Source organism: Pipistrellus kuhlii, unplaced genomic scaffold (genome assembly GCF_014108245.1).
Source record: "Pipistrellus kuhlii isolate mPipKuh1 unplaced genomic scaffold, mPipKuh1.p scaffold_m20_p_5, whole genome shotgun sequence".
Lineage (NCBI taxonomy): Eukaryota > Metazoa > Chordata > Mammalia > Chiroptera > Vespertilionidae > Pipistrellus > Pipistrellus kuhlii.
Genome location: NW_023425551.1, coordinates 62,664,673 through 62,687,550, shown reverse-complemented (window position 1 = coordinate 62,687,550; position 22,878 = coordinate 62,664,673). Strand labels below are relative to the sequence as shown.

Sequence of the window (22,878 nt, the reverse complement as noted above, 5' to 3'; positions counted from 1 at the left end):
AGGGGGAGTTGGGGGTGACCATGCTGATGGGAGGGGGGCAGTTGGTGGTGATCAGGCCAGCAAGGGAGTATAGTTGGGGGTGAGACAGCTGGCGGAGGTGGGGGGGGCAGTTGGAGGTAAGCAGGCCTGCAGGCAGAGTGATTAGGGGCAATCAGGCAGACAGGCAGGTGAGCGGTTAGGAGCCAGCGGTCCCGGATTAAAAGAGGGATGTCCGGCTGGGCTGAGGGACACGCCCCCTCCATGCAAGAATTTCGTGCACTGGGCCACTAGTATAGGACAACAATGGCAATGGTAAAATAATTAAACATTTTGTTAGTAAGACCAAGAAGAACATGTTGTAGAATGAAATGCACATTTTGGATACATTTTAAACATAAATTCCTGAAGCTAAAAGAACTAGGTGCTTAGGGCATAAAAGGTTACCTATTCACTCTGTGTGGGTGTCCAGATACATTTGGCTGAATGAACAATTTGCTAAGCCCTGGGGTGCCTCAGAGATAATATCACTTTTAGGGATATTGTGAGGATTAGTCTATATAGAACTCCCAGTAGAACACCCTGCATGCAGTAAAAAGATGAGGAATGCCAGCTGTGTTGCTGCTGCTCTGATTCCTACTCCACAAGAACAATCCTTTAAGAGGACAAACAAATCATTGACAATTTAATCTCTTGGGTCCCAACATGAAAGACAAAACATATTGCATTTTGCTTGCCAGATCTTTGCTTTGCTTATGGGGAGTCAAATTGTAAAATTATTTGCTGTAGTGGCTTAAGAATTTTCAACCAAAATTAGCAGGCATTCTAGAGGTAAAATGATTTTATGGGTATTTCACTCTAAGGGAGGAAATTCAGCGATCCATGTGTATTTATCACTGCACATCTCTTAGTATCTTCTTTCTTGCTCAATCAATTGTTTTATATTTCTAGATGATACAGAGCATCAGTAAGGCGCTTAGGTTAGCCTTTGAGTAACAAGCTTCTTTTCACACCATAGGTTTCATGATCAAAAGTCAGCACTGGGATGTCTGCTTGCACTATTCCCAGGTTTACTCTCCCAGTTCTTCATATCATCCAGCCCCTTGAACTGGAAATATCTTGTTAACTCTGTACTGTTTAATATTCTTTGGAAATTAAACTAGTTGGGCATGTTTAAAGCTCAAATGGAATCTATGTGTTTTGCTCGACAAGGTCGTTGGTTGGGTTTTATTATAGAAGCCTACATATTAAAAATTGTGTTTGTGGCTAGCTGATAGAGAAATACCCATGTACTGGAGCATTGTGGGATGAAGCCACCACTGTCGTGAAGATCAGTGAGATAATGTGTGTAAGAGCCCTGTGAGCACTGGGAAATCTGGGAAATGCTTTGGGCGTCTGAGCATGAGCCTGTTAGGATTAGTGGCCCACCGCGTCCCAGCAGCCACCAGAGAACATGAAACTGGGAAGCAACTTTGATTTCAGGAGCAAGACGGAAGATAATGTGGAGCCTCACAGTTTGAGATTTGTAATTGTGATCCGTTGCTCTTATAAGAAAATGTAGTTAAAAAAAAAAACGCAGGATTTTCCGTTGTTAAAATCAATGAAATTAAAAGAGCAGCTGCTTGTAAAAGTTAATTTTACTTCACATCTGTCCTGGTCCCAGTAATAAAAATGATAGTTCTGTAGAGCAACCTGTTCTCTCTATTGCTGTACCTTTTTTTTTCTTTTCTTTTTTTTTTTCCCTTTTTTTTTTTTTTTTTCCACTGTGTGGTCTCTGTTTAAATTTACCTTTTGATTTCACAAATTCTTTTCTGGATCTATAAATTGTGTGTCACTTAGAATATATGCATAAATATAATCTGTACATCTTCAATTCAGTAGAAAAGGGTTGGTATTCTAGATTTTGAGTTGGTATCTTGGTGATTTATAAGGTGCAGTAGGAGCCATCTCAACCCTTTTTTTTTTCCTCACTCCTATTTAGAAAAGTTTATTGAATGTTATTTCTGCATCATACTTATTGAAAGAAAAAACAATTTTCTCTGAAGGCATCCTGTTATTTCTTACGTTCTATATATCCTAATGCGTTTTTTTGTATTAACAGGGTAAGCCTGGCTAGTGTGGCTCAGTGGTTGAGTGTGGACCCAGAAACCAAAAGCGCAGAGTTTGATTCCTGGGTGGGGCACATGTCTGGGTAGCGAGTTTAATTCCCCTTAGGAGGCATATGGAAGTTGGCCATTGATGTTTCTGTCCCTCTCTCCTTCTTCCTTCTTCTCTCTGAAATCAATAGAAACAGTACAAAAAAATAATAATTAAGTTAAATATAAAATTAGTAAATGAAGCATTTGAAAGGAGGAGGATGTAAAGACATTTTGAAAAGCATTCTGTTTGTCATTAAAAAAGACATCTGTTTGAAACTTGTGTCCACACAAAAACCTGTACACGGATGCTTATAACAGCTTTATTTATAATTGCCCAAACTTGTTAGCATCAAAGATGTCCTTCAGTGGTGAATAGGTAAACTTGGTACCTCCAGATGATGGAATACTATAAAGAAATGAGCTGTCAAACCATGAAAAGACATGGAAGAACCATAAATACATAGTGCCAAGTCAAAGAAGCCAATCTGAAAGCATACATACTGTATCATTTCAACTCTGTGACCTTTTAGAAAAGGCGAAATATCAGAGGTGGCCAGGAATTGGGGGTGATCGGGGGAGAAAGGAGTGAATGGGTAGAGGAGTTTTAGGACAGTGAAACTATTCTGTACAATACTATAATGGCGGATACATGTTATTATACATTTGTCCAAACCCATAGGATGTACAACACCAAGAGTGAAACCTAATATAAACTATGGGCTTTGGGTGACAATGATGTACCAGTGTAGGTTCATCAATTATAATAAACTAGAGGCCCTGTGCATGAAATTTGTGCACAGGGGGAAGGGTGTCCCTCAGGGATTGGAGAGGGTGCAGGCTGGACTGAGGGATACCCTTCCCCCTGTGCACAAATTTCATGCACCGGGCCTCTAGTTTATTATAATTGATAAACCTACACGGTTCGAGGGATCAGGCTTAAACACGCAGTTGGAAATCCCTCTCACAATCCAGGACTGCTGGCCACCAAACACTCACCTGCCTGTCTGCCTGATTGCCCCTAAACCTCTGCCTGCCATCCTGAATCCCCTCTAACCACTCCCCTGCCAGCCTGATTGACACCTAACTGTTTCCCTGCCAGTCTGATTGCCCCTAACTGCCCTCCCCTGCTGGCCTGGTCACCTCTAACTGCCCTCTCCTGCCAACCTGGTCACCTCTTACTGTCCTCCTCTGCAGGCCTGGTCACCCCAACTGCCCTCTCCTGCTGGCCCAGGCATCCCTAACTTCTCTTTTTTGCCAGCCTCGCCGCCCTAACTGCCCACCCCTGCAAGCTGCTTTTCCCTAATGTCCTGGTCGCCCCCAACTGTCCTCCCCTGATGGCCTGGTCATCCCTTACTGCTCTCCCTTGCCAGCCTGGTCACCCCTAACTTCCCTCCCCTTCAAGCCTGCCCCCTGCAACTGTCCTCCCCTGAAGGCCTGGTCACTCCCATCTGCCCTCCCCTGCCGGCCATCTTGTGTCCACATGTGGGCAGCCATCTTTGACCACATGGGGGCAGCCATCTTGTGAGTTGGAATGCTGGTCAATTGGCATATTACTCTTTTATTAGATAGGATGTACCACTTTCATAGAGGATGTCAATAATGGAGGAGGCTGTGTATATATGTGGCAGAGGGTATATGGGAAATCTCTATCTTCCTCACAATTGTGCTGTGAACCAAAAACAGCTCTAAAAAGTCAAACTATTAGAAATAAAAAACCAAACCCGAACAAAACCCATCTAAATTTGGTCTGTCATTTGTAAATGTATCTAAGTGGCACTATCATGCTCTCACTGGGAGAGAGCACGTCTTGTGTCTTGAGGAGATGAAGATTGTGTGAAAAGAAAGCTCTAAGTTGTGCTGATTACCCTCCTTGGATTGCCTTTGAGGTACAACTCTGGTGTTAGGGCATATTGTAATTTCTCTTGAGTTTTGTAAGGAACTGAATTGACTGGTAGAGGGTAAAAACACCGGAGAACAGAATTGAACAATATTTTCCAAGTGAGCATTGTTCTCCTGTCATTTTTATGTGTTTTAATTTAGCCCGTGTTGGGTGAGTAGTACAGAGAGAAGGGATTTATTCTTTTAAAATGAAGCCATCCTCTAGTTCTTCATTTCCAATTGATCGAGTCACGTTTGTTTTCCAAATGTTGACTCTTTAAGAACCATTTACTGTATTTACTTACGTAGTTACTTCCTTGTCTATTCCTGTTTCCTCACTTCATATCCATCATTTGAAGAAGAAAACCATGAAAAAAATTTCTTTCCCTATGGGCCTCTTGAAAAAAATTCTGCTTCAAAATAGCAGCAGGTTGGAAGCACAGTCTCCTTTAGGATTTTAAGAGCATCAGTCAGCTTCATAGCTGGAGGCAGAATGCTTTCCTCAGGGGACATTTCCCCTCACCCCACAAAGTGAAATTAATTCATTCGAGGTGTGCAACAATAGTTAAATTAAAGGAGCTATTGGTTGTATTCTCTCTCTCTCTCTCTCTTTCTCATAAACCCGTGGTTGCTTAAAATCAGTGTTATAAAACTTTTAAGTCTGTTGGCTAAATTTTTTATTTCTTTTTATGATCTCACTAGAGGCTGAGGGACCCCATTGGAACACGATTGGGGCCAGACAGGGACTATGGGAGGGTTCTAGGGTGTGTCTGGCCTGTCTAGCCCAGTCCTGATCAGCCAGACCCCAGCAGCAAGCTAACCTACTGGAGGAAGCATCTGCCCCCTGGTGGTCAGTGTGCATCATATTGACTGGTAGAATGGTCAGAGGGACAATTAGCATATTAGGCTTTTACATATATATATATATATATATATATATATATATATATATATATATATAGACTAGGGGCCTGATGCACGAAATTTGTGCAAGGGGCTCAGCTCTTGCAGCTGTGGCAGCTAGCCTTGGCCCTCACAGTCCCGGCTTCATCCGAAAGATCGTCCAGAAGGTCATTCAGCTGTAAAGTCTAATTAGCATATTACACTTTTATTATTATAGATTCCCAGTAAGGGTAGCACACATCTGGCAGATATCTCTAATTTCCCAGTCCATATCCAGAGCATATTGGTAATCAGTCCTGCTCTTTCCCAGATGTAGCTGGGAATGAACCTTCAACACACTGCCCTAGTCAGCTACTACTGGTGAATGACAATTGGACATTCTTGCTTTCTGCATAAGTCCTGGGAATCTTTAGTCATTCCATGGCTTTACCTGCTACTTCTTTGCTGATAGCAGTTAAATATAAATCTGTAACTCCATAGCCTCTCCTTGTGCCTACAACCATAAATATTCATTTGCTTTTTGGAAATTGGAAAGCACCTCAATTCAGCATACTTAAAACTAATAATTTTCTTTCATCTCCCCAATCTCCTCCTCCTATTGCTGCTGTATTGCAGTTAATAGAAACAAGTATTTACCCACCTGGATTTCCTCTCTTATTCTCCTTCTGTTTTAGACATGAAGTTATCTAGAGTATATCTTCTTTATACTTCTATTTTTTTAAAATATGTTTTTATTGATTTTAGAGAGCTAGGGAAAAGGAGAGAGAGAGAAATATCAAATCAGCTGCCTCCTGCATACCGCCTACTAGGGATTGAGCCCACCACCCCGGGTTTGTGCCCTCACCAGGAATTGAATTGGAAACCTGTAGGTTCATGGGGCAGCACTCAACCAACTGAGCCACACTGGCCATGTTCCTTCATATTTCTTAGTCATGTCTTCTTTTCTATTGCTACTGCCTCTGCCACAATTTGGTTCTTTATTTTGGATTGCTGGATCACTCTAACCTATTCCTCATATCGCTAGAAAATCAGTCAGCCAGCCCTCCTTTCCTCCCTCCCTCTCTTGAACTATTTTTAAACACAAATGTATGCAAAATAATATAACAAACACCCATGTCGTTACCTGCAGGATCATAATTCTGAAAAGTACTTTTTCCTTGATGATTGAATTTAAGTAAAAAGTCTAAGAATAAATTATCTTCTGTGCTTGCCTTGTTCTTAAGAAGTTATAAGCACCAAGCATGCTTTATATCCAGGTTTTACCATCCTTGAATAAATTAATCTTCTAATTGCTATTTGGATTTCAATGTTATTGAAACTTTATGTCCTTTAGGGGTTGGAGTGTTTTGAGACAAATGTTTTGGGTTCTCTTTCAAAATAACTTACCTGCCAGAAACAACCACCCATTTACTTAGCAGTAGTATCTTGAAAGGTGTTTAGCACAGCACTTTAATTTTTTTTATTGTTATAGAAATGTTTCTTTACATCTGTCTAAGTGAGTCTTACTTGAATATCACATTTCCACTGTCTGTTCCTTATTCCCTTCCTATAAATTTTTGAGACCGTTTCAGTCTTGCCAGGTTAAGTTTTGTGTGTGTGTGTGTTTTTAAGGATGTTCACTGTAAAATACTTTGAACTTTGTACGTGTTAAAATTTCAGTAATGTTAGAAAAATATGTATTTAGCTGACATTTCTGCTTTATTTATAGCTATTATTTAATGACCAAAACTGTACACAAAAAGCAGAAGGACATAGTTTAGAAGGAAGGAACTATATCGTGACTACTTTTTTGGTGGGGCCTGTTTCATAAACATAATTTGGGTGTCAGACTGTTTTGAGCTATTTATTTCCTTTGACCAGGGAGCCATAGTGTAAGCTGCATTGAGTGGTAGAACATTTGCCCTTCTTGTAAAGGGAGGACTTCAGATACTCCATCAGCCGGAAGTGGGAAAAGAAATGTGTGTGCCCTGTAGTTCTTAGGTCATGTTTACTTTTGGAAAGTTTAGAAATGCAGGACCAAAAGGGTCAGCGTCTAGGGCAGATTTTTCTAAACTCATACTTCTATTGGAAATATTTGAGAGAGGTGAACCTTTCACTCAATATTTATTGAGAGCCTACTGCTACTGTTCTTACCAGCATGTGGGGAAAAGTGGAGTGCGAGGCAGCAAAGGTTCCTTCCCTGATGGGCTTTATATTCTTGTGGGAGAGAGAGACAGAAGTGAGCAATCTAATAAGTGATTTCAGATCCTGATAAATGTGAGATGCCTGCAGCAGAAGACCTGCAGCCAGGCTGCTGCTTCAGCAGAGGTGGCCAGGGAAGAGGTCCCATTTGAGTCAAATCCCAAGTGGTGTGCAGGAACCTTCGATGCAGAAATTGGGGAATCTTTACAACAAAATTCAAGGGTTTGTGACCCTTGAAGGGCACTTCCCTGCTTGAAAAGTGAAAGGACTAGAGGAGACAGAAGCGTGCTTCTATGAAGCAAAGGCCTCCGGCTGGTGCATATGCAGACTGAGTTGCATTGCTGCCCTGCAAAGTGCCCTGTCTCAGTGGCTGCAGTAGCTGGTCATGGTCTGAAGAACCCAATTTCCTCAGGATAGTACAAACGGGTTGGCCCTCCCAGACTCTTGTTTTTATGTGCTTTTAAATCTATTGGCAATAAAAGGAGAATCTTTAGCTGGCAAAATGCATTATTGTTTTTTCCCAAATATATGGTGAACTGAATGATTCACTAATTATACTAATCTTTAAGGTGAGATTTGTTTAAGAATTAGTGATGTTAGTTAATGCAGTGTGTTACATATCCTATATAATAAGAAGCTAATATGCAAATGGTCATCATTCCCTCATGCCCTAATGGCTCAGGCACTCAACACTGGGGAGAGAGGAATGGGGACAAGCTGCTTGCCCCGCAATCCCAGGCACCAGTGACTGGACTTGCAGCCCAGAAGAGGAACAAGTTCTTCCCGCCCCGCAGTCCTGGGCACCTGTGGCTGTGGCCTGGGCGATGCCACCTGCCTACAGTCCCCTGTGGCTGCAGCCGGCCCAGGCGAAGCTGGTCTGGATACTGGGTGCCTGGGGGCTGTGCAGGGCAAGGCAGAGGCGGTTAGGGGTGATCAGGCCAGCAGGAGAGTAGTTAGGGGTGATCAGACTGGTAGGGGAGCAGTTAGGGGTGATCAGGCAGTTAGGCAGAAGTGGTTAGGGGTGATCAGGCAGGCAGACAGAGAGGTTAGGGGCGATCAGGCAGGCAGGCGATCCTGGATTGCAAGAGGCAGTCAGACATCCCTCGAGGGGTCCTGGATTGGAGAGGGTGCAGGCTGGGCTGAGGGATCCCCGCCCCTCTCCCGTGCATCAGTTTCATGCACCGGACCTCTAGTTTACATATATAAAAGCCTAAGCGACTGTTATGATGGAACCACTGGTTGACCAGTCGCCACGATGCACACTGACCACCAGGGGGCAGACACTCAATGTAGGAACTGCCCCCTGGTCAGTCTGCTCCCACAGGAGGAGTGCTGTTCATCCAGAAGCCGGGCTCATAGCTGGCGAGTGCAGCTGTGGCAGCATATTGAGCTATGGCAACAGGTGCAGTGGGTCAGGCTCCAACCTGGCTGCCTGCCACTTGGCACACTGCTCTATCTCCTGAAGGGTCCTGGATTGCGAGAGGGTGCAGGCCGGGCTGAGGATGCAGGCCAGGCTGAGGGGCCTGCACCCTCTTGCAATCCAGGATTCCCCCTCTCCCCCCAAAATTTATGCACCAGGCTTCTAGTATTCTTAATAATGAAAGGCATTTTAACAGCGCACCTCTGACCTCTCAACCATAAGAAATGAACTATAAATTACGCTGACTGTATTATGGTAAACAACTCATTAAGGTTTTGCAGATGTTAACCAAGATAGATCTTTCTCTTTCGTTCTTGGTGATTTATATGTCAAGGACATTGTTGTTTTAGAAAAAACAAACAAATAAAATGTGGAAACCAAAGTCTATTTCAACTAGGCAGTTATTCATTTTGGTGTGCAGGAGAAAGTCCTTAAAGCTGAAAATCTCGTTATGATAGTGTATTGCTTTCTTGGAAGGCTGACAATTGTGATTTAGTTTAGTTTTGATTTGGATTTAGTTTTGCTCAAAGCAGGAATTGGAAACGCTTTAACTATGAAATGTAGATGTACTTTTGTTTTCATCAGTGAATAGAATTACACAGTTGTGAGTTTTTGGGTTTGTCACACATTTAATAACTATTTATTGAACACCTGTTACGTTGCAAGAGCTAGGCCTGCAGTGCCCCTCAGAGTCCAGTGGAACTAGTAGTAACTGCTTGGGCTCAAAGAGACTTTCAGTAGAAATGGTGAAGCCAGCAGCCTCTAAAAGAAAGCTTACATCCGGCCAGCAAGAGGTCAGCCAATGGCTTTGCCACTGAGAGCTGTGGAATGCAAGCTTTACATATATTTCATCTCCTTAACATGAAGAGAGTGTGCTCTTCCTGAAAATACTGTTTTAAAAGTTGAAAGCAATGCTCTCCCAAAACTCAAAACCTCCCTTGAAATTATTTTACTCGGAGCATTGAACCACGGTTTAGGAATTCTTCTTGTCAGTGATTTAAACTTGAATATACGTTGTGGGTTGGGGAGGAGTAGAGAGAGAATCCATTGTTGTGCACATGTGTTCCAGAAGCTGGAGTCATGGCAGGTTTCCACCTGCTGGCTCCCGGCTCCCGGCGTGTCTGGTGGAGTGGGCAGAAGTGGACCATCAGTCATACTCATCCTGTGCCCAGTGTTTCCACAATGTGGCCCAAGGGAGTATTCTAGGAGAATCTGATGAAAGAACAGACTTTAGCCTGGGAGCCTAAGGGAATTATTAAATGGTTTTAATTAGGGGAGTGGTTAACTTGCATTTTGAACATTTTAATCTGGGCTTGGTGTGGAGAATAAATTAGAAATGATGCACAATTGGAAGCAGAAAAAACATGGAGATGTGTAGTTTAGGAAAAAGGAAACGAAGGCTGAAAATGAGTGAATTGAGAAAATTTTCCTATGGGGCAGACATCTACACTGATAAAAGAGAAACATGCAAATTGACCATCACTTTGAGACACCCACCAACCAATCAGGAGTGAGTATGCAAATTAACGGCGCAAAGATAGTGGCGGCCAAAGAGCCAGCCAATGTGATTGGGAGGCTTTGGATACTCCTGCAACCGAGGAAGCCAAGTCTACCTGGCCCTGCTGCCGAAGGAGGGGCCTGCGAGCAGAGGACACGGCACCTGCCAGGTGGTGCGGGAGGCTTGGGTCGCTGTTGCCTGAGCCGGCCGCCGAGGGAGGGTCCTGCAAATGGCCCTCAGCCCCTTACCCAGGCTGGCCAGGCCCCCATGGGGTGAGGGTCCCCACTGGGGCAATGGCCAGCTGCAAATAGCCATCAGCCCCTCACCCAGGCTGGCTACGCCCCCTAATGGGTACCCTCACTCCATGGGGGCATGTCTGGCCTGCAAACTGCCCCAGCCCCTTGCCCAGGCCAGCACTATTCCCAGTGGGGACCCCCACCCCAATGGGGATGTGGCTGGGGGGGGTAGTTGGGGGTGATCAGGCTGGCGTGGGGCATTTGGAGGTGAGTAGGCCAGCATGCAGAGTGGTTAGAGGCAATCAGATAGGCAGGCATGTGAGCAGTTAGGAGCTAGCAGTCCTGGATTGTGAGAGGGATGTCCAACTGCCTGTTTAGGCCCAATCCCACAGGGACCGCACCTAAATTGGCAGTCGGACATTTCTTGAGGGGTCCCAGATTGGAGAGGGTGCAGGCTGGGCTGAGGGACACCCCCATGCATGAATTTTGTGCACTAGGCCACTAGTCTATTCTAATAAAAGGGTAATATGCTAGTTAGACTGGACATTTTCCTACCATCCAATTTCCTTCCTGACAAAGCCATGGTGGTGGAGACTGAGGCAAAAGTGGTTAGGAGTGATTAAGCCAGCAGGGGAGGACAGTTGGGGGCCACGAGGCCAGCTGGGGAGGGCAGTTGGGGGCCATTAGGCTGGCAGGAGAGTGGTTAAGTGGCAATCAAGCCAGTAGGCAGGCAAGCTGTTAGGAGCTAACAGTCCTGGATTGCGAGAGGGATATTTGACTGCCCGTTTAAACTGGCAGTCGGACATCCCCTGAGGGGGTCCTGGATGCAGGCCGGGCTGAGGGACACCCCCCCCTCCCCCCCCCCGCCCCACACGAATTTTGTGCACCAGGCTTCTAGTTTAAAGATAGTTTGCTGTTATTGAGGTGTGTTTTTTGTTTTTGTTTTGTTTTGTTTTTCATTTAGAAAAGATGGTTTGATTAGCAAGCATGTTGTATAGATTGACAGAAGTAACTAAAGAAAATCCAGTCTGTGTGTTCCATCTATTTTCAGAAAATTGACTTTTGAAATATCTAGATAAATTATTTTAATTTTTTCAGAGCATAGCATTGGTTCTGAGAAATGAAATTTCTTAAATAATAAAAATGACATTTTGTAAAGGGATTTGACATTAGCAGATATAGAATGTATTCAAGTGTTTTGTTTGTAATACCTTGGTAACATTTTATAGCATTTCTTAGGGATACAGAGAATCTTATGGTTGTGCTACAATCACAGATGACTAATTGTCTGACTTAATTGTACTTTAAATTAGTCTATTACTTTGCTGACTTGCATAAAATTGGGAATATTTCTTCAGTATTGTTATTAGATATGATTTAATAAAAATGACTTCACATGTGGCATTTTGTTCAACATTGTATTTATTAGATGTTTTAAAGGGCATGGTTTTATTTTATTTGTATAATATTGAAAATTAGGCTTGATGAATTAAATGTCTGTTTTTAGATAATTTTAATTAATGTATGAAATAGTTATAGAGAACAGACACCCTATATAAAACCAAAGGATATCTTTCAGTTTGTTGCTTGTCTAAAGGAAAGTTCTCTTTTGTGAATTGTCAAGTGATCTGTTAGTAGGATACAAGAACTCTTTTGGCAATTGAATCCAGAAGAAATTTATCTTATATTTTTGTTTTGGTATTTTATTAAAGTTACTTCAAGCTATCTAGTTACTTTAGGTCAATATTTTTAATTTCTTTGGGTCAAATTCTTATAGCACAAGACGACTTTTTTAAGAATGGAGAAAAAAATGGATATAGGTAGAGATATACTTAATATTATTGCAGTGAAGTCCACCAGAGGCTCACAGTTCATGATTCTACTGTGAACCTAATGCACAGCATTTAAGAATAAGGCTTTGGCTCTCACATTTTGTCTCCTAGGTCAATTTGACATCGTATGCCAATATTAAATATTTTGAGTTCCTCTTTTTCTGTGTAAAAGCTCTTCTTAGTCTCTTATAGTAATGTGGTTGTCAAAACGGAGGAATGGATGGTAGCGTGTGTGCTTCTGCACGTAACCAATTTCACAGTGGCTTAGCTAGAAATGAATGTCTCTCTCCCCAATTTTTTCATCATCCCAGGGTTCAGTGCTACAAGATTGGTTGCTATAAATTTAGGAGTTTTCCATTTTTATTTACAAAGATAATATTTTCATGACTAGAGGCCTTTTCATGAACTCAGATGTTATTCTTTGTTTTACCTCCTTTTCTTTACTTGTAAACTCAATGACATACCCTACAAACTTAGAACCATAGAGCTAGCTTGGATCACGTAATGTATCAGCTTTCTATACAATTCTCCGATTTAAAAAAAAGAAAATGGTCCTTGCGTTTTAAGGGCTCCATCTCTCTCTGCCTCCCCACCCCTATTTTGCACCCAGTGTTTAGACCTGTTTATATTTGGCCTTTGCTTTTCTGACTAACCTTATTCTCTGCTTCTATTGTAGTTAACAGCCCGGTCCTTGCCTGCTGTGCAGTCCGATGAGAGACTACAGCCTCTGCTTAACCACCTCAGGTAAATGAGGGCGTCGTCGCCCTGCCATGCTTCTAAATGAGAGGGCCTTACAATGAGGAAAGCATATTAGAGTGGGTGAAACCCCTTCAGTTACCAAAAGCTTCTTTTTTTTTCTTGGTTTAATTCATTGATTTAAGTTGAATTTTTAATACAATACACTTATGATCCTTGACTTTTAGGTACTATAGAAAGCAGTTTTAATTTAATAAGAGTATACAGAACTAGTTGACAAGTTTAAATTAAAATGAGTAGAGATGACTAGCTACAAGAAAATAACAAAGGAATTTACTTAAATATAAGGCCAACACATACTTTTGGAGCCCCACATATTTTATGGGGCATAAGAGAAATAGGGATTTGCTTTTCAAATACAACAATAATGTATCTTAATTTAAAAACAACAACACAAACTTAGAAAATACAAGAGGGTAAAGAGAAAACTAATCAGCACTACTCAGAATAATTCTCTTATAATGTTTTAAAACCCAGTGTTGAAATTATACTTTTGTATAATTTGCTATTTTTTCCTTTTAAAATAAAAATTGTAAGAATTTGTTAGTTATTTGAATCTCTCCAAAAATATATTTTTAGTGACTGCATGAAGTTTTCTTGTATAGATATACTGTAGTATATTTATCCCCTTAGGGGGACATTTAGATAATTTCCAATTATTTTCACTAGTATAAAAAATGTCATATGTATACCTTTATTTGTGTTTTTGACCATTCTTTAATATAGATTTTCAAAAGTGAAATTATTTTGTCAAACCATATGAGCCATTTAAAAGATTTAAGTATACTTTTTTTTTCCTCTTTTTAAACCACAAAACAAAACCTTATTCTAGCTCTTCCCAGTATGGCTTAGTTGGTTGGATCTCATCCAGTGCACTGAAAGTTTGCTGGCTCAGTTCTCAGTCAGGATACAATCCTTGGTAGGGCGTGTAAGGAGGCTGATGATCGATGTTTTTCTAACCCTCCCTCTCTAAAAATCAATAAAAACAAGTGAAAAAATACTTTAAACAATAAAGATTAAAAAAAAAACCACCAAACCTATTCTTTAAAAACACACACACCTTATTCTGCCTGTACTTTCATATTGTATCAGATTGCCCATGTTACTGTACCCTAAACTAGCTGGGACAACCAAAACATTGCTAACTTAATAGTTAGTCATAAAGATACTATTGTGATCCTGTACATTTCACTTATTATTAATAATTTTAAAATATTATAATCTTAAAACATTTTTATTTTGGGGTGGGATTAACTATCTGTATTTTTGCCCCGTTTATTGATAGCATCTCTTGATTTTTATTTGATCTTAAGTACTTTAGATATAAAGGATATTATTTCTTCATTGTATTTGTTACAAAATTTTTTTTCCTGCAAATTTTTTTATTATGTTGCATTATTCACCATACCTAAGATTTCAAGTTTTATATAACCAAGCGCCAATCATTTTTTTTTTAATTCTTTTAAAACTGAGAATGCCACTTCTAGTTTATAAATTTTGGGTTGATACTAATTTCCAGTATCTTTTAGTATTCTTTATTTTTTCTCCTTCCTTCCCTTTTCATTTCTCTTCCTCTCCTACCCTTCTCTCTAGTAACTTTTCCTTTTCAGGCAGATACTTTTAACTCTGTATAACTGTTTTTTTGGGGGGGATAGTGGTGGTCAGACTAACATTTCATCAGGTCTGAGTATCATAAATATTACACCTATTGTTAAATTTTCTAGAGCATTGTGGTAGGGAATCATGTTTGAGTCACTTCCCTAACCCCCTCTCCTGCTTGTTCTAATCTGTTAATGATTTTATCTCTCGAGTATCTGTCTTCCTATAGTAGCTTCTTATCTGTTCTCCTTGACACCAGTTTTGCCTTCTCTAAAATATATCACATTAGTGCCAGAGTGATTATATTGTTCCCTGGCTTAAAACTATTCTATCCCCTCAATTTCATTTTGGATGAAGTCTGAACTTCTTAGCCTGACATACGAGGTTCTTCTGGAAGGATTCTGACTTGTTTCTTTGGACTCTTCGTTTAGTACCAGTACCCCAACTTCTAATGCCACTAAATGCCTTAAAGTTACTCTAAGACAGCACACTTACTCACCTCTGTGACCTTGTAAATATTTTCCTTCTGCCTGGAATGTTCCCTCCCCTTCGCCAATTTTATAATTTGACTAACTTTGTCTTGTCCCCATCCCCTTCCCCTCAGTCAGCATTTAATGTTTTTTTTATATGTATTTCTACAATACCCTATGGCTACATCTGTATTACAGAACTTATGATGTTGTAATTGTCTGTTTACTTGTCTGATTATTCAGTTAAAATGAGCTGCTTGAGAGCTTGGAAAGTGACTTTCATATTTGTGTTTCCAGTGGCTGTGACATGATAGGTATTTAATATGTTGAGTGAATGAATGTGTCTTTTAGCATTAATGTTTGCTTTTACTTCTGCATAGTTTTATAATTTATAAATCACATTGTCATAGTATTTCCTATAAAACCACTGGTATCAAAGGTATAAACCTAAAAGGGCTGAATCATACCTCTAGTTAATGCTCAATTCTGTGCGATAATGATGGATTTTCCTGCCTCCACCTCAGTATGGTAATTGTCAACTAGAATTTAGATTAACTACTGACATGCCTCTTCGAGTCCTTGAAAGTTGCAGAAACTGTACATTCGTTTGGGCGTTCATTCTCCATGCAGTTCACTCAGGACTGGTTGCTAGGCAACCAGGGCTAGATGCTACATGTAATATGCACCAACTGGTGTTGCTTTTTTATTATTATTAAACCAAATGGTTTCTCATTTTATTACCATGTCAGCGACATCTGTATGGAGGGTGACAGTTGATGTGCATAGCTTGATATTTCCTGTTGTACAAAGTAACCTTGTGATATGGCTTTCAATCATGTTGGATTGTCTCTTTCGGCTGTCTGAATAAAATGTTTTTCTTTTACCTTCCTTAGGTCAAAATAGGAATGCATACTATTTCGTTTGAGAAATTCTAATGATAATCTTGTTAGGGAAAAATAATCATCATTGATTTGCATGAACTGTAATGTTTAATGTTACCTAGAGGGGATGGACAGGAGGTTGAGACTCAAATCATTATTAGGTCTAATTTTGTTCAGGGCCCTAATGATCAAAGTGGAATGATGAATAGCATTTTAATTAAATTTGTCAATAAAACTAATTTAGGATGATGGTACAAATACCTTTAAAAATTGAAGAAGCAACGCAGAGAAATTCTCAAATCATTTTACAGGATTTAAAGGCTCAAAGATACAACATTTTGCAACCCTAAAAATCCTAGATATTGTTTAGTAATATATATTATTTCCAGAATACAGAGACTACAGTTTTCTAGTCAAAAGTTAAATTAAGCACAGAAAAACATTTTGCTTTAATATCTTAGGGAAATACAAACTTAATTTTATTCAATAGTAGCATCCATCTATTTATTAGTAAAAGTGAGCCTATTATTTGGTTGGAATTTAAAAGATAAACAATTTCTGTTCTCAAGGAATTTACAGTTTTGATTTCATTTGAAAGATAGACACTTAAACATATTACAAAGTTTGTAAACCTTTCTATTTAGAATTAAGGACAAAGTACTTAATGTTATGAATTGAACTGTGTGCCCCCTGCAGTTATTTCCTTAAGCAATAGTGCTAAGACTTCCTGGTTTAGGATTCCATACTCCTAGCACTGTGGGTATGCAGACTGGCCTGAACTTTCATCTTACTTGGGTGATGATGTTGTCTTAACTAAGAATAATAATAAAGGAAGACAAGGGATTAGGGAATGAAGGTGACTACTGAGATTATAAATTTAGTAGTTTCAGACATTTTAAACTTGAGTTGCCCGTGGAGCATATGCGGGGGCAGGGGATGTTTAATAAGTAGCTGAAAAAACCCATAATGTAAGAGTGAGGTTTATACCAGAGAGAGAGACATTTGCTAACCATCAGTATATAGGTGCTGGCTAAAATCAGAGGAATGGTTGACATCACTGAGGGAGACAGTACAGAGTGACAAGCAAAGGGGAAGTGTCTCTGAATAGATGCTGTAGAACCCCAGTGTTTAAGTGACTTTGATGGGCAGCAGTGGAAGGAGGAAACAAGTTGCAAGAGAAAACTCAGTAAAAATACCAGGAAGGAATCTTGAATGAGACAGGAACACAGCAAGGGATAGTGGTGTCAAGAATACTAAGGGGAAGATTTTAAAAAGGAAAGGTAAACACTGTCAAACGCCCTCGGAAAGTCAGGTCAGAACTACATGATGTCAGTTGGATTAGGCACACGGGAGCCACTGGTGGCTTAGCCACACATTGTGATGTTACAAAGGCAAGTCTGATTCCCTGAGGAGTCTGAGAGTAAATGAGAATCGAGGCTGTGAAGATACAGGGTGTGTAGGCTACTCTTGGTAGAGCAGGGGAGGTAAGAGGACTCTGTCCTCTTCCAATGAGCTTCATGGTTGAAGAAGTGGCTTACTTTTCCTTAAGATTGAAAAGATGAGCCTATTTATAGATTAAGTGGGAAATTATATCTCTGGCAGTAAGAGGAAATAATTGAAGAGGGAAGTTATTAGAAGAGGTAAAAGGAGATGGGACCAAGAAATCAAACGGGCAAGAACGTACAAAGTACTTCAGTTTATATTCAGAAAAACACAGTGAGGGCAATAGGTGATAATTTATCATCATCCCTCTTTTAAAGTTTGCTGATGGAGCCTCAGGAAATTCATGTTAAAATTTGATTTTTCAAGTGAACTATACTTCCTCAAAAGAGATGCATGGATTATTTTATAAGACTTGACTACTTTTGAAAGTTTATGCCCAAAACTTCTCCATTGGAAGAAATAAACTTGCTTAGACTTACCCCAAAATGTCAAATTCTGAAGTGTCAGAGAGAATTTGTGTAAACCATTGTTTCTGTTTTCAAGTCACACATCATTAGATATATTATCTAATGAGTCTACATCTCGGCGTGACTTTATTGTCATTCTCACTGCATTTTCTAAGATGAACTGTATAGTGTACTGATGTTTTAATTTAGATATATATAAAGGTGTTGGGATATGTTTTTGTGAATGTGGACATTTATTGTTCATAAATATCTTTGATACCTTAATGAGGATATCCCTGGATACTTTTTATATAATAGTACTAGAGGCTTGGTGCACGAAATTTGTGCGTGGGTTCCCTCAGCCCAGCCTGGGGTATGTCTGACTGCTGGGTTAGGCCAGATCCCACAGGGCCTAAACTGGCAGTTGGACATCCCTCTCACAATCTGGGACCGCTGGCTCCTAATCGCTTACTTACCTGCCTGCCTGATCGCCCCTAACCACTCTGTCTGCCTGTCTGATTACCCCTAACTGCCTCTACTTCCTTCCTGATTGGCCCTAACTGCCTCTGCTTGCCTGCCTGATTGCCCCTAATCACCTCTGCCTGCCTGTCTGCCTGATCACACACAATTGCTCCCCTGCCGCCTGGTCACCCCCAACTTCCCTTCCCTACTGGCCTGATAACCCCCAAATGCCCTCCCTGCTACCCTGGTCACCCCAAATGCCCTTCCCTGCCAACCTGGTCACCTCCAATGGGCCTCTCCTGCAGGCCTGATCTCACCCCTAACTGCTGTCCCCCCTGCAGGCCTGATCTCACCCTCAGCTTCCCTCCCCTGCCAGCCTGATCACCCCTAACTGCCTCTGCCTTGCCCGTAGGATATCCAGAAGATGGCCGGTCAGCCTGGTTTAATTAGCATATTACCCTTTTATTAGTATAAATGGATTATATAGAACAGGATTGCTTAAATGGGAGGGAAAAACCTTTTTCAGCAGGAAGAGATGCTCTTGGCAGACAAAAATACATAATCCCTATATCTAGACTGATAGCCAGCCATACTCACTGTACTGCCAAACTGGTCATCAAAAAATTGAACCACTTTCTTATACCTTACATCAAACAGTTGTTGCTCTTAAAACCCTTCCTCAGCCCCCACCTTAGGTTCTGCCTTTGCAGTTCACCCAGATTAGGTTCTGATTGGTTGGTTTCCATGCCAGTTATCGTCAAAAGCTCCACCTCCTAGTCAGTCATTGGCTTCTTGTATTTAACCCAGATTTGGTTCTGATTGGTCAGTTTCTATGCCAGTCAGTGTCTCTGGGCCTGATCCACAGCCTACACAGCAGCTGCAGATTAGGCCCTGCTTCTCTCTCCAATCCTCTCTCTCTCTGGGCTTGATCTTTAGCTGCCATGCTCACCTCACTCCCTATCCCCCACTGCCCTGCCCACCTGCTGGCCCTCTGCTTTGATAGGAGCTTGTGGGCTGCGGGGAGGGACTGAGAGGTGCTCCATGCACTTCCTGGTGACCAGTCATCCGTCTGGTCATTTATGTCATGACAGCCCCTGGCCTTTTATAATGTAGATTAGACTCTCCAGGGTGTATGTTAAAGATGATTATTTTTATGTATTATATCACTTACAAATTCTGGGTATAAACAGGTGAGACTAGAGAGGATAACTTGCAGCCTACCTTCCACATGCATTAACTTCAGTCGTGTGATTGAGATTTCTCCCCTTAAAAATAACTCCATTTCCTATAGTGACGCAGTCCTCTTCACACCTCTGCCTCAAGGTATGAAATGAATGGGGGACAGCAGTCACTTTAATAGTTGCTTTTATTTAATTTTTTCTCCTCAATTAAAGAATAATTTCAAAAACATGTATTTGTTATACAATTTTCCTAATTATATTAGCACAGTTTAGCTCAACAATGAAGTAGAACTAAAGGATAAAACAAACTAGCAATGAGAAGATTGCCCGTAGTAAATACATTGTACTGCATGGATTAACTTGTGGTACATCCTGAATTTGTAAGCAGATGTTTAGATTGACCTTTAATTTAAAATCATTAAAAATGATGAAACATCTTTACTCAGTTGGTATTATGTTATTACAGACTGTTTTTGTGACTGTTTTTCTAATGCAGTACATTTGGTTAATATGCACGTTTCTCTTTATTCCTGTAAAGAATATGCTCTCAAAGATTTTTATATCAGAAATGAAATCCCTGTAAGAAAGCTTTTGCCAGTATCCATAGTGGCACAGTTCTCAATATTCTCATTTTGAATTAGTGCTCATTTTTAAATCAGAAAATCGTGTGGACATTCTTGTGCTAGAAAAAAGTTCAGTAGACAGGGACTTCACCAGTTGAGAGTGGAAATGAAAGCCTCACTAACATGGTCCACAGGCTTCAGGTATTTGTCAGCTCTTCCTCATCACCTGTGTCCACTCTTGGCAGTCCCTTCAACTATTTATTTTTCTATGTGCAACAATAACAAGCATGATCATTGTGAAGGCTTTTCAGGTAACCTATAATATATTAATACATTAGAAGTAATATGTTTTCCATTGTTTATTGTCTTTGAATTATCCCTTCCTCCCCCCCCCTCTACCCCCGCATCTGTATGGAAAATGTGCATGCCTTCTTAGAGATGTACTTGTCAAGAGTCAGCATTTTGTTAAAATCAACCCATTGTGTTAAGGGCATTATAGTATAGTTTGATTAAGTACAAAGGAGTTGATAGATGTTGTCCCTTAATTTGAGATATTTATACCTGTATTCTAACACACACACACACACACACACCCCTCTGCCCCACCCCACAGAGCTGCACTGCATTAATGCTCCAGCTTAATCAGGTAAAGAGAGAGGTGGGAAATCTTTTGTGAGAGTCCCTATACGTGATTTTGTTACCAATTTAATGTCATTTTGTTGTTTTTGATAAAATTTATAAGCACAATATGTAAAATTGAAAAAATAGAAGAAACAGATCCTCACCAACCCAACTGCTGCGAGGCATTTGTTGTAATCTTCATGTGTATTTTTATGTAATTATAACTAAAATGGGTAAACTTTGAAACGCTTTTAACTTAATATATCATAACTATGTAATAAAGTAGAAAATTGGTTTTCATGGCTTTAATTATAACTGACTCTACAATATTCAGCTGAGAATGGATAGATCTACTTCTACTTAGCCATTCCCATTTTATGGGGCATTTAGGCTTCTTTGGTTGAATTAAACCTGTGAAGAAAAATTGTAGCATGGATGTTTTCCAGCAGATGGAGATAAGAACAAAGAAGCAGCAAACTAGGTGATGCATAGCTTTGAAAATACAAGTTCATTATTCTCTTTTTAAAACTATATTTTTTCTTTCATTGATTTTTTTTTTTTTTTTAAGAGTGAGGGAAAGACAGAGAGCAACATTGATGTGAGAGAAACATATAGATTGATTGCCTCCTGCACTTGCTTGTACAGGGCCCGGGCCGGGGAGGAGCCTGCAATCGAGGTATCTATATGTGCCCTTGACAGTAATCGAATAGAGCATCTGCAGGCCGATGCTCTATTCATTGGAACAAATCAGATAGGGCAAAGAGAGTTCATTATTCTAATGGTGTCATGTTGCCCAGGTGAGAAGGTGGCAGTGACTGGAAAAATACAGAATTCAGGAAGCTGAAATTTAAACCTTATTAGTGCATCTAGATTGGAATCTTCTGTTGGAGCCATAAGAAGTGACCACAGATTTAGTGGAGTAAAACAACACAAATTTATTTTCACACAGTTCTGTAGGTTGGACATCTGGCTTGGGTCTCACTGAACTAAACTCAGGATGTCAGCAGGGCAGTGGTCCTTCGTGGAGACTCAGGAAGAATCTGCTCCCAGGCTTATTCGTGTTATTGGCTGGATTTTTAGTTCCTTGCAGTTGTAGGACTGAAGTCCTCTTTCATTGTTGGCTGTCAAGCAGGAACTGTCTTTGCCCCAGAGGCTGCCCACATTCCTTCTGATGCTTCCCATGTGCCCCGAGGGTCCTTGCACGCGGGTCCCCTCTCAGAGCAGCAACCAAGCATCAGTCCTCCTCGTGCTCCGAATCTCTGATCTCCCCTTCTGCCGTATCGCTCTGCTTCCACCCAGGAACATTTTCTGCTGTCAGGCTCATGCGATTAGATTGATCCACATGAACATCCTGGATAATCTCCCGTCTCAAGGTCCTTAATCACATCTGCACAGTCCCTTTTGCCATGTGACCTAACATAGTCACAGGGTCCAGGGATTAGTGTGAACAGTTTTAAAGGATCATTGATCTGCTTAACAGGAAGGGTTTTCTTTGGGGGTGTTTGTTGCATCGCTTTGCTTCAGTGTTTCAAGTAAACCACAACTCTTAAATTTCTCCAGAGTTTTGTGGTTATCTTAATTCACGTGGCTAGCTTAACATGTTTTAGAGTTAATGCAAGATTTAATAAATGATTTTCACAGAAATATAAGTAAGTTACTGATTTTCTTTTTAATGACATAGAAAGAAGGCAGGAAAATCTTTCCTATCTCTGACTCGCTAGCTAGCCAAGGCAAATGTATACCTTTGCAAACATTAGACTTTGTAATGAAGTTGTATGTCGTGGCTGCAACTTGTGGAGGTACTTTGGTATGAGAGGTATTTAGTAAATATATGGTCACAAACTAGCCTCCTAAGAGTTTATTTTATTTATCATTCATTTAACACATACTAATGGAACTCCTACTTGGTGCTAGACATGGTGTATGTTCTAGGGATATGTATTTATGTTGCCCTTATAGGACTTTCTGATCACAGAACAGAAGAATTTTAGCTCAAGTAACTACAATAAAGTAGGATGATTTAGCGGAGTAGAGGTACATGGCTCTGGGAACACAGGATCGAGGCAATAGCGAGGCCTCGTGTGTCACGGTACCCTTGCAGCTTGTCCCCAATTAGACATTCTAGCTTTCCATTAGCCCTCTGACTCTGAAGTTTCTTCAGGGATTTCTGGGATGTGGATTCTGGCAGTCTTCCTGGAAAGCAAAATCTATGATTATACCAGTTTCCTATGCTTTACTCATTGGATTTCTTTAAAACATTGATTGTCCTCTAAATAATAACAAAGAAAATTAGTTATTTTAGACTGTGTTAGTTATTTTAGACATGTTTCCTTTACACCTAACATGCCAACAAAATAGAAAATGATGCTGCTGATACAGGGAATAACTTTCTTT

General features: G+C 40.6%; 1 protein-coding gene across 3 annotated transcripts in view; it reads left to right on the top strand.

The window, feature by feature from the left end:
• The window catches only part of PRIM2 (DNA primase subunit 2), a 278,619-nt gene that overhangs the window by 147,595 nt on the left and 108,146 nt on the right, over nucleotides 1-22,878 (top strand). For all 3 annotated transcript variants that reach the window (XM_036414771.2, XM_045572854.1, XM_045572855.1), the window contains exon 8: nucleotides 12,739-12,806. In XM_036414771.2, the coding sequence (XP_036270664.1) occupies nucleotides 12,739-12,806 (68 nt within the window). The remainder of the gene's footprint in view (nucleotides 1-12,738; nucleotides 12,807-22,878) is intronic.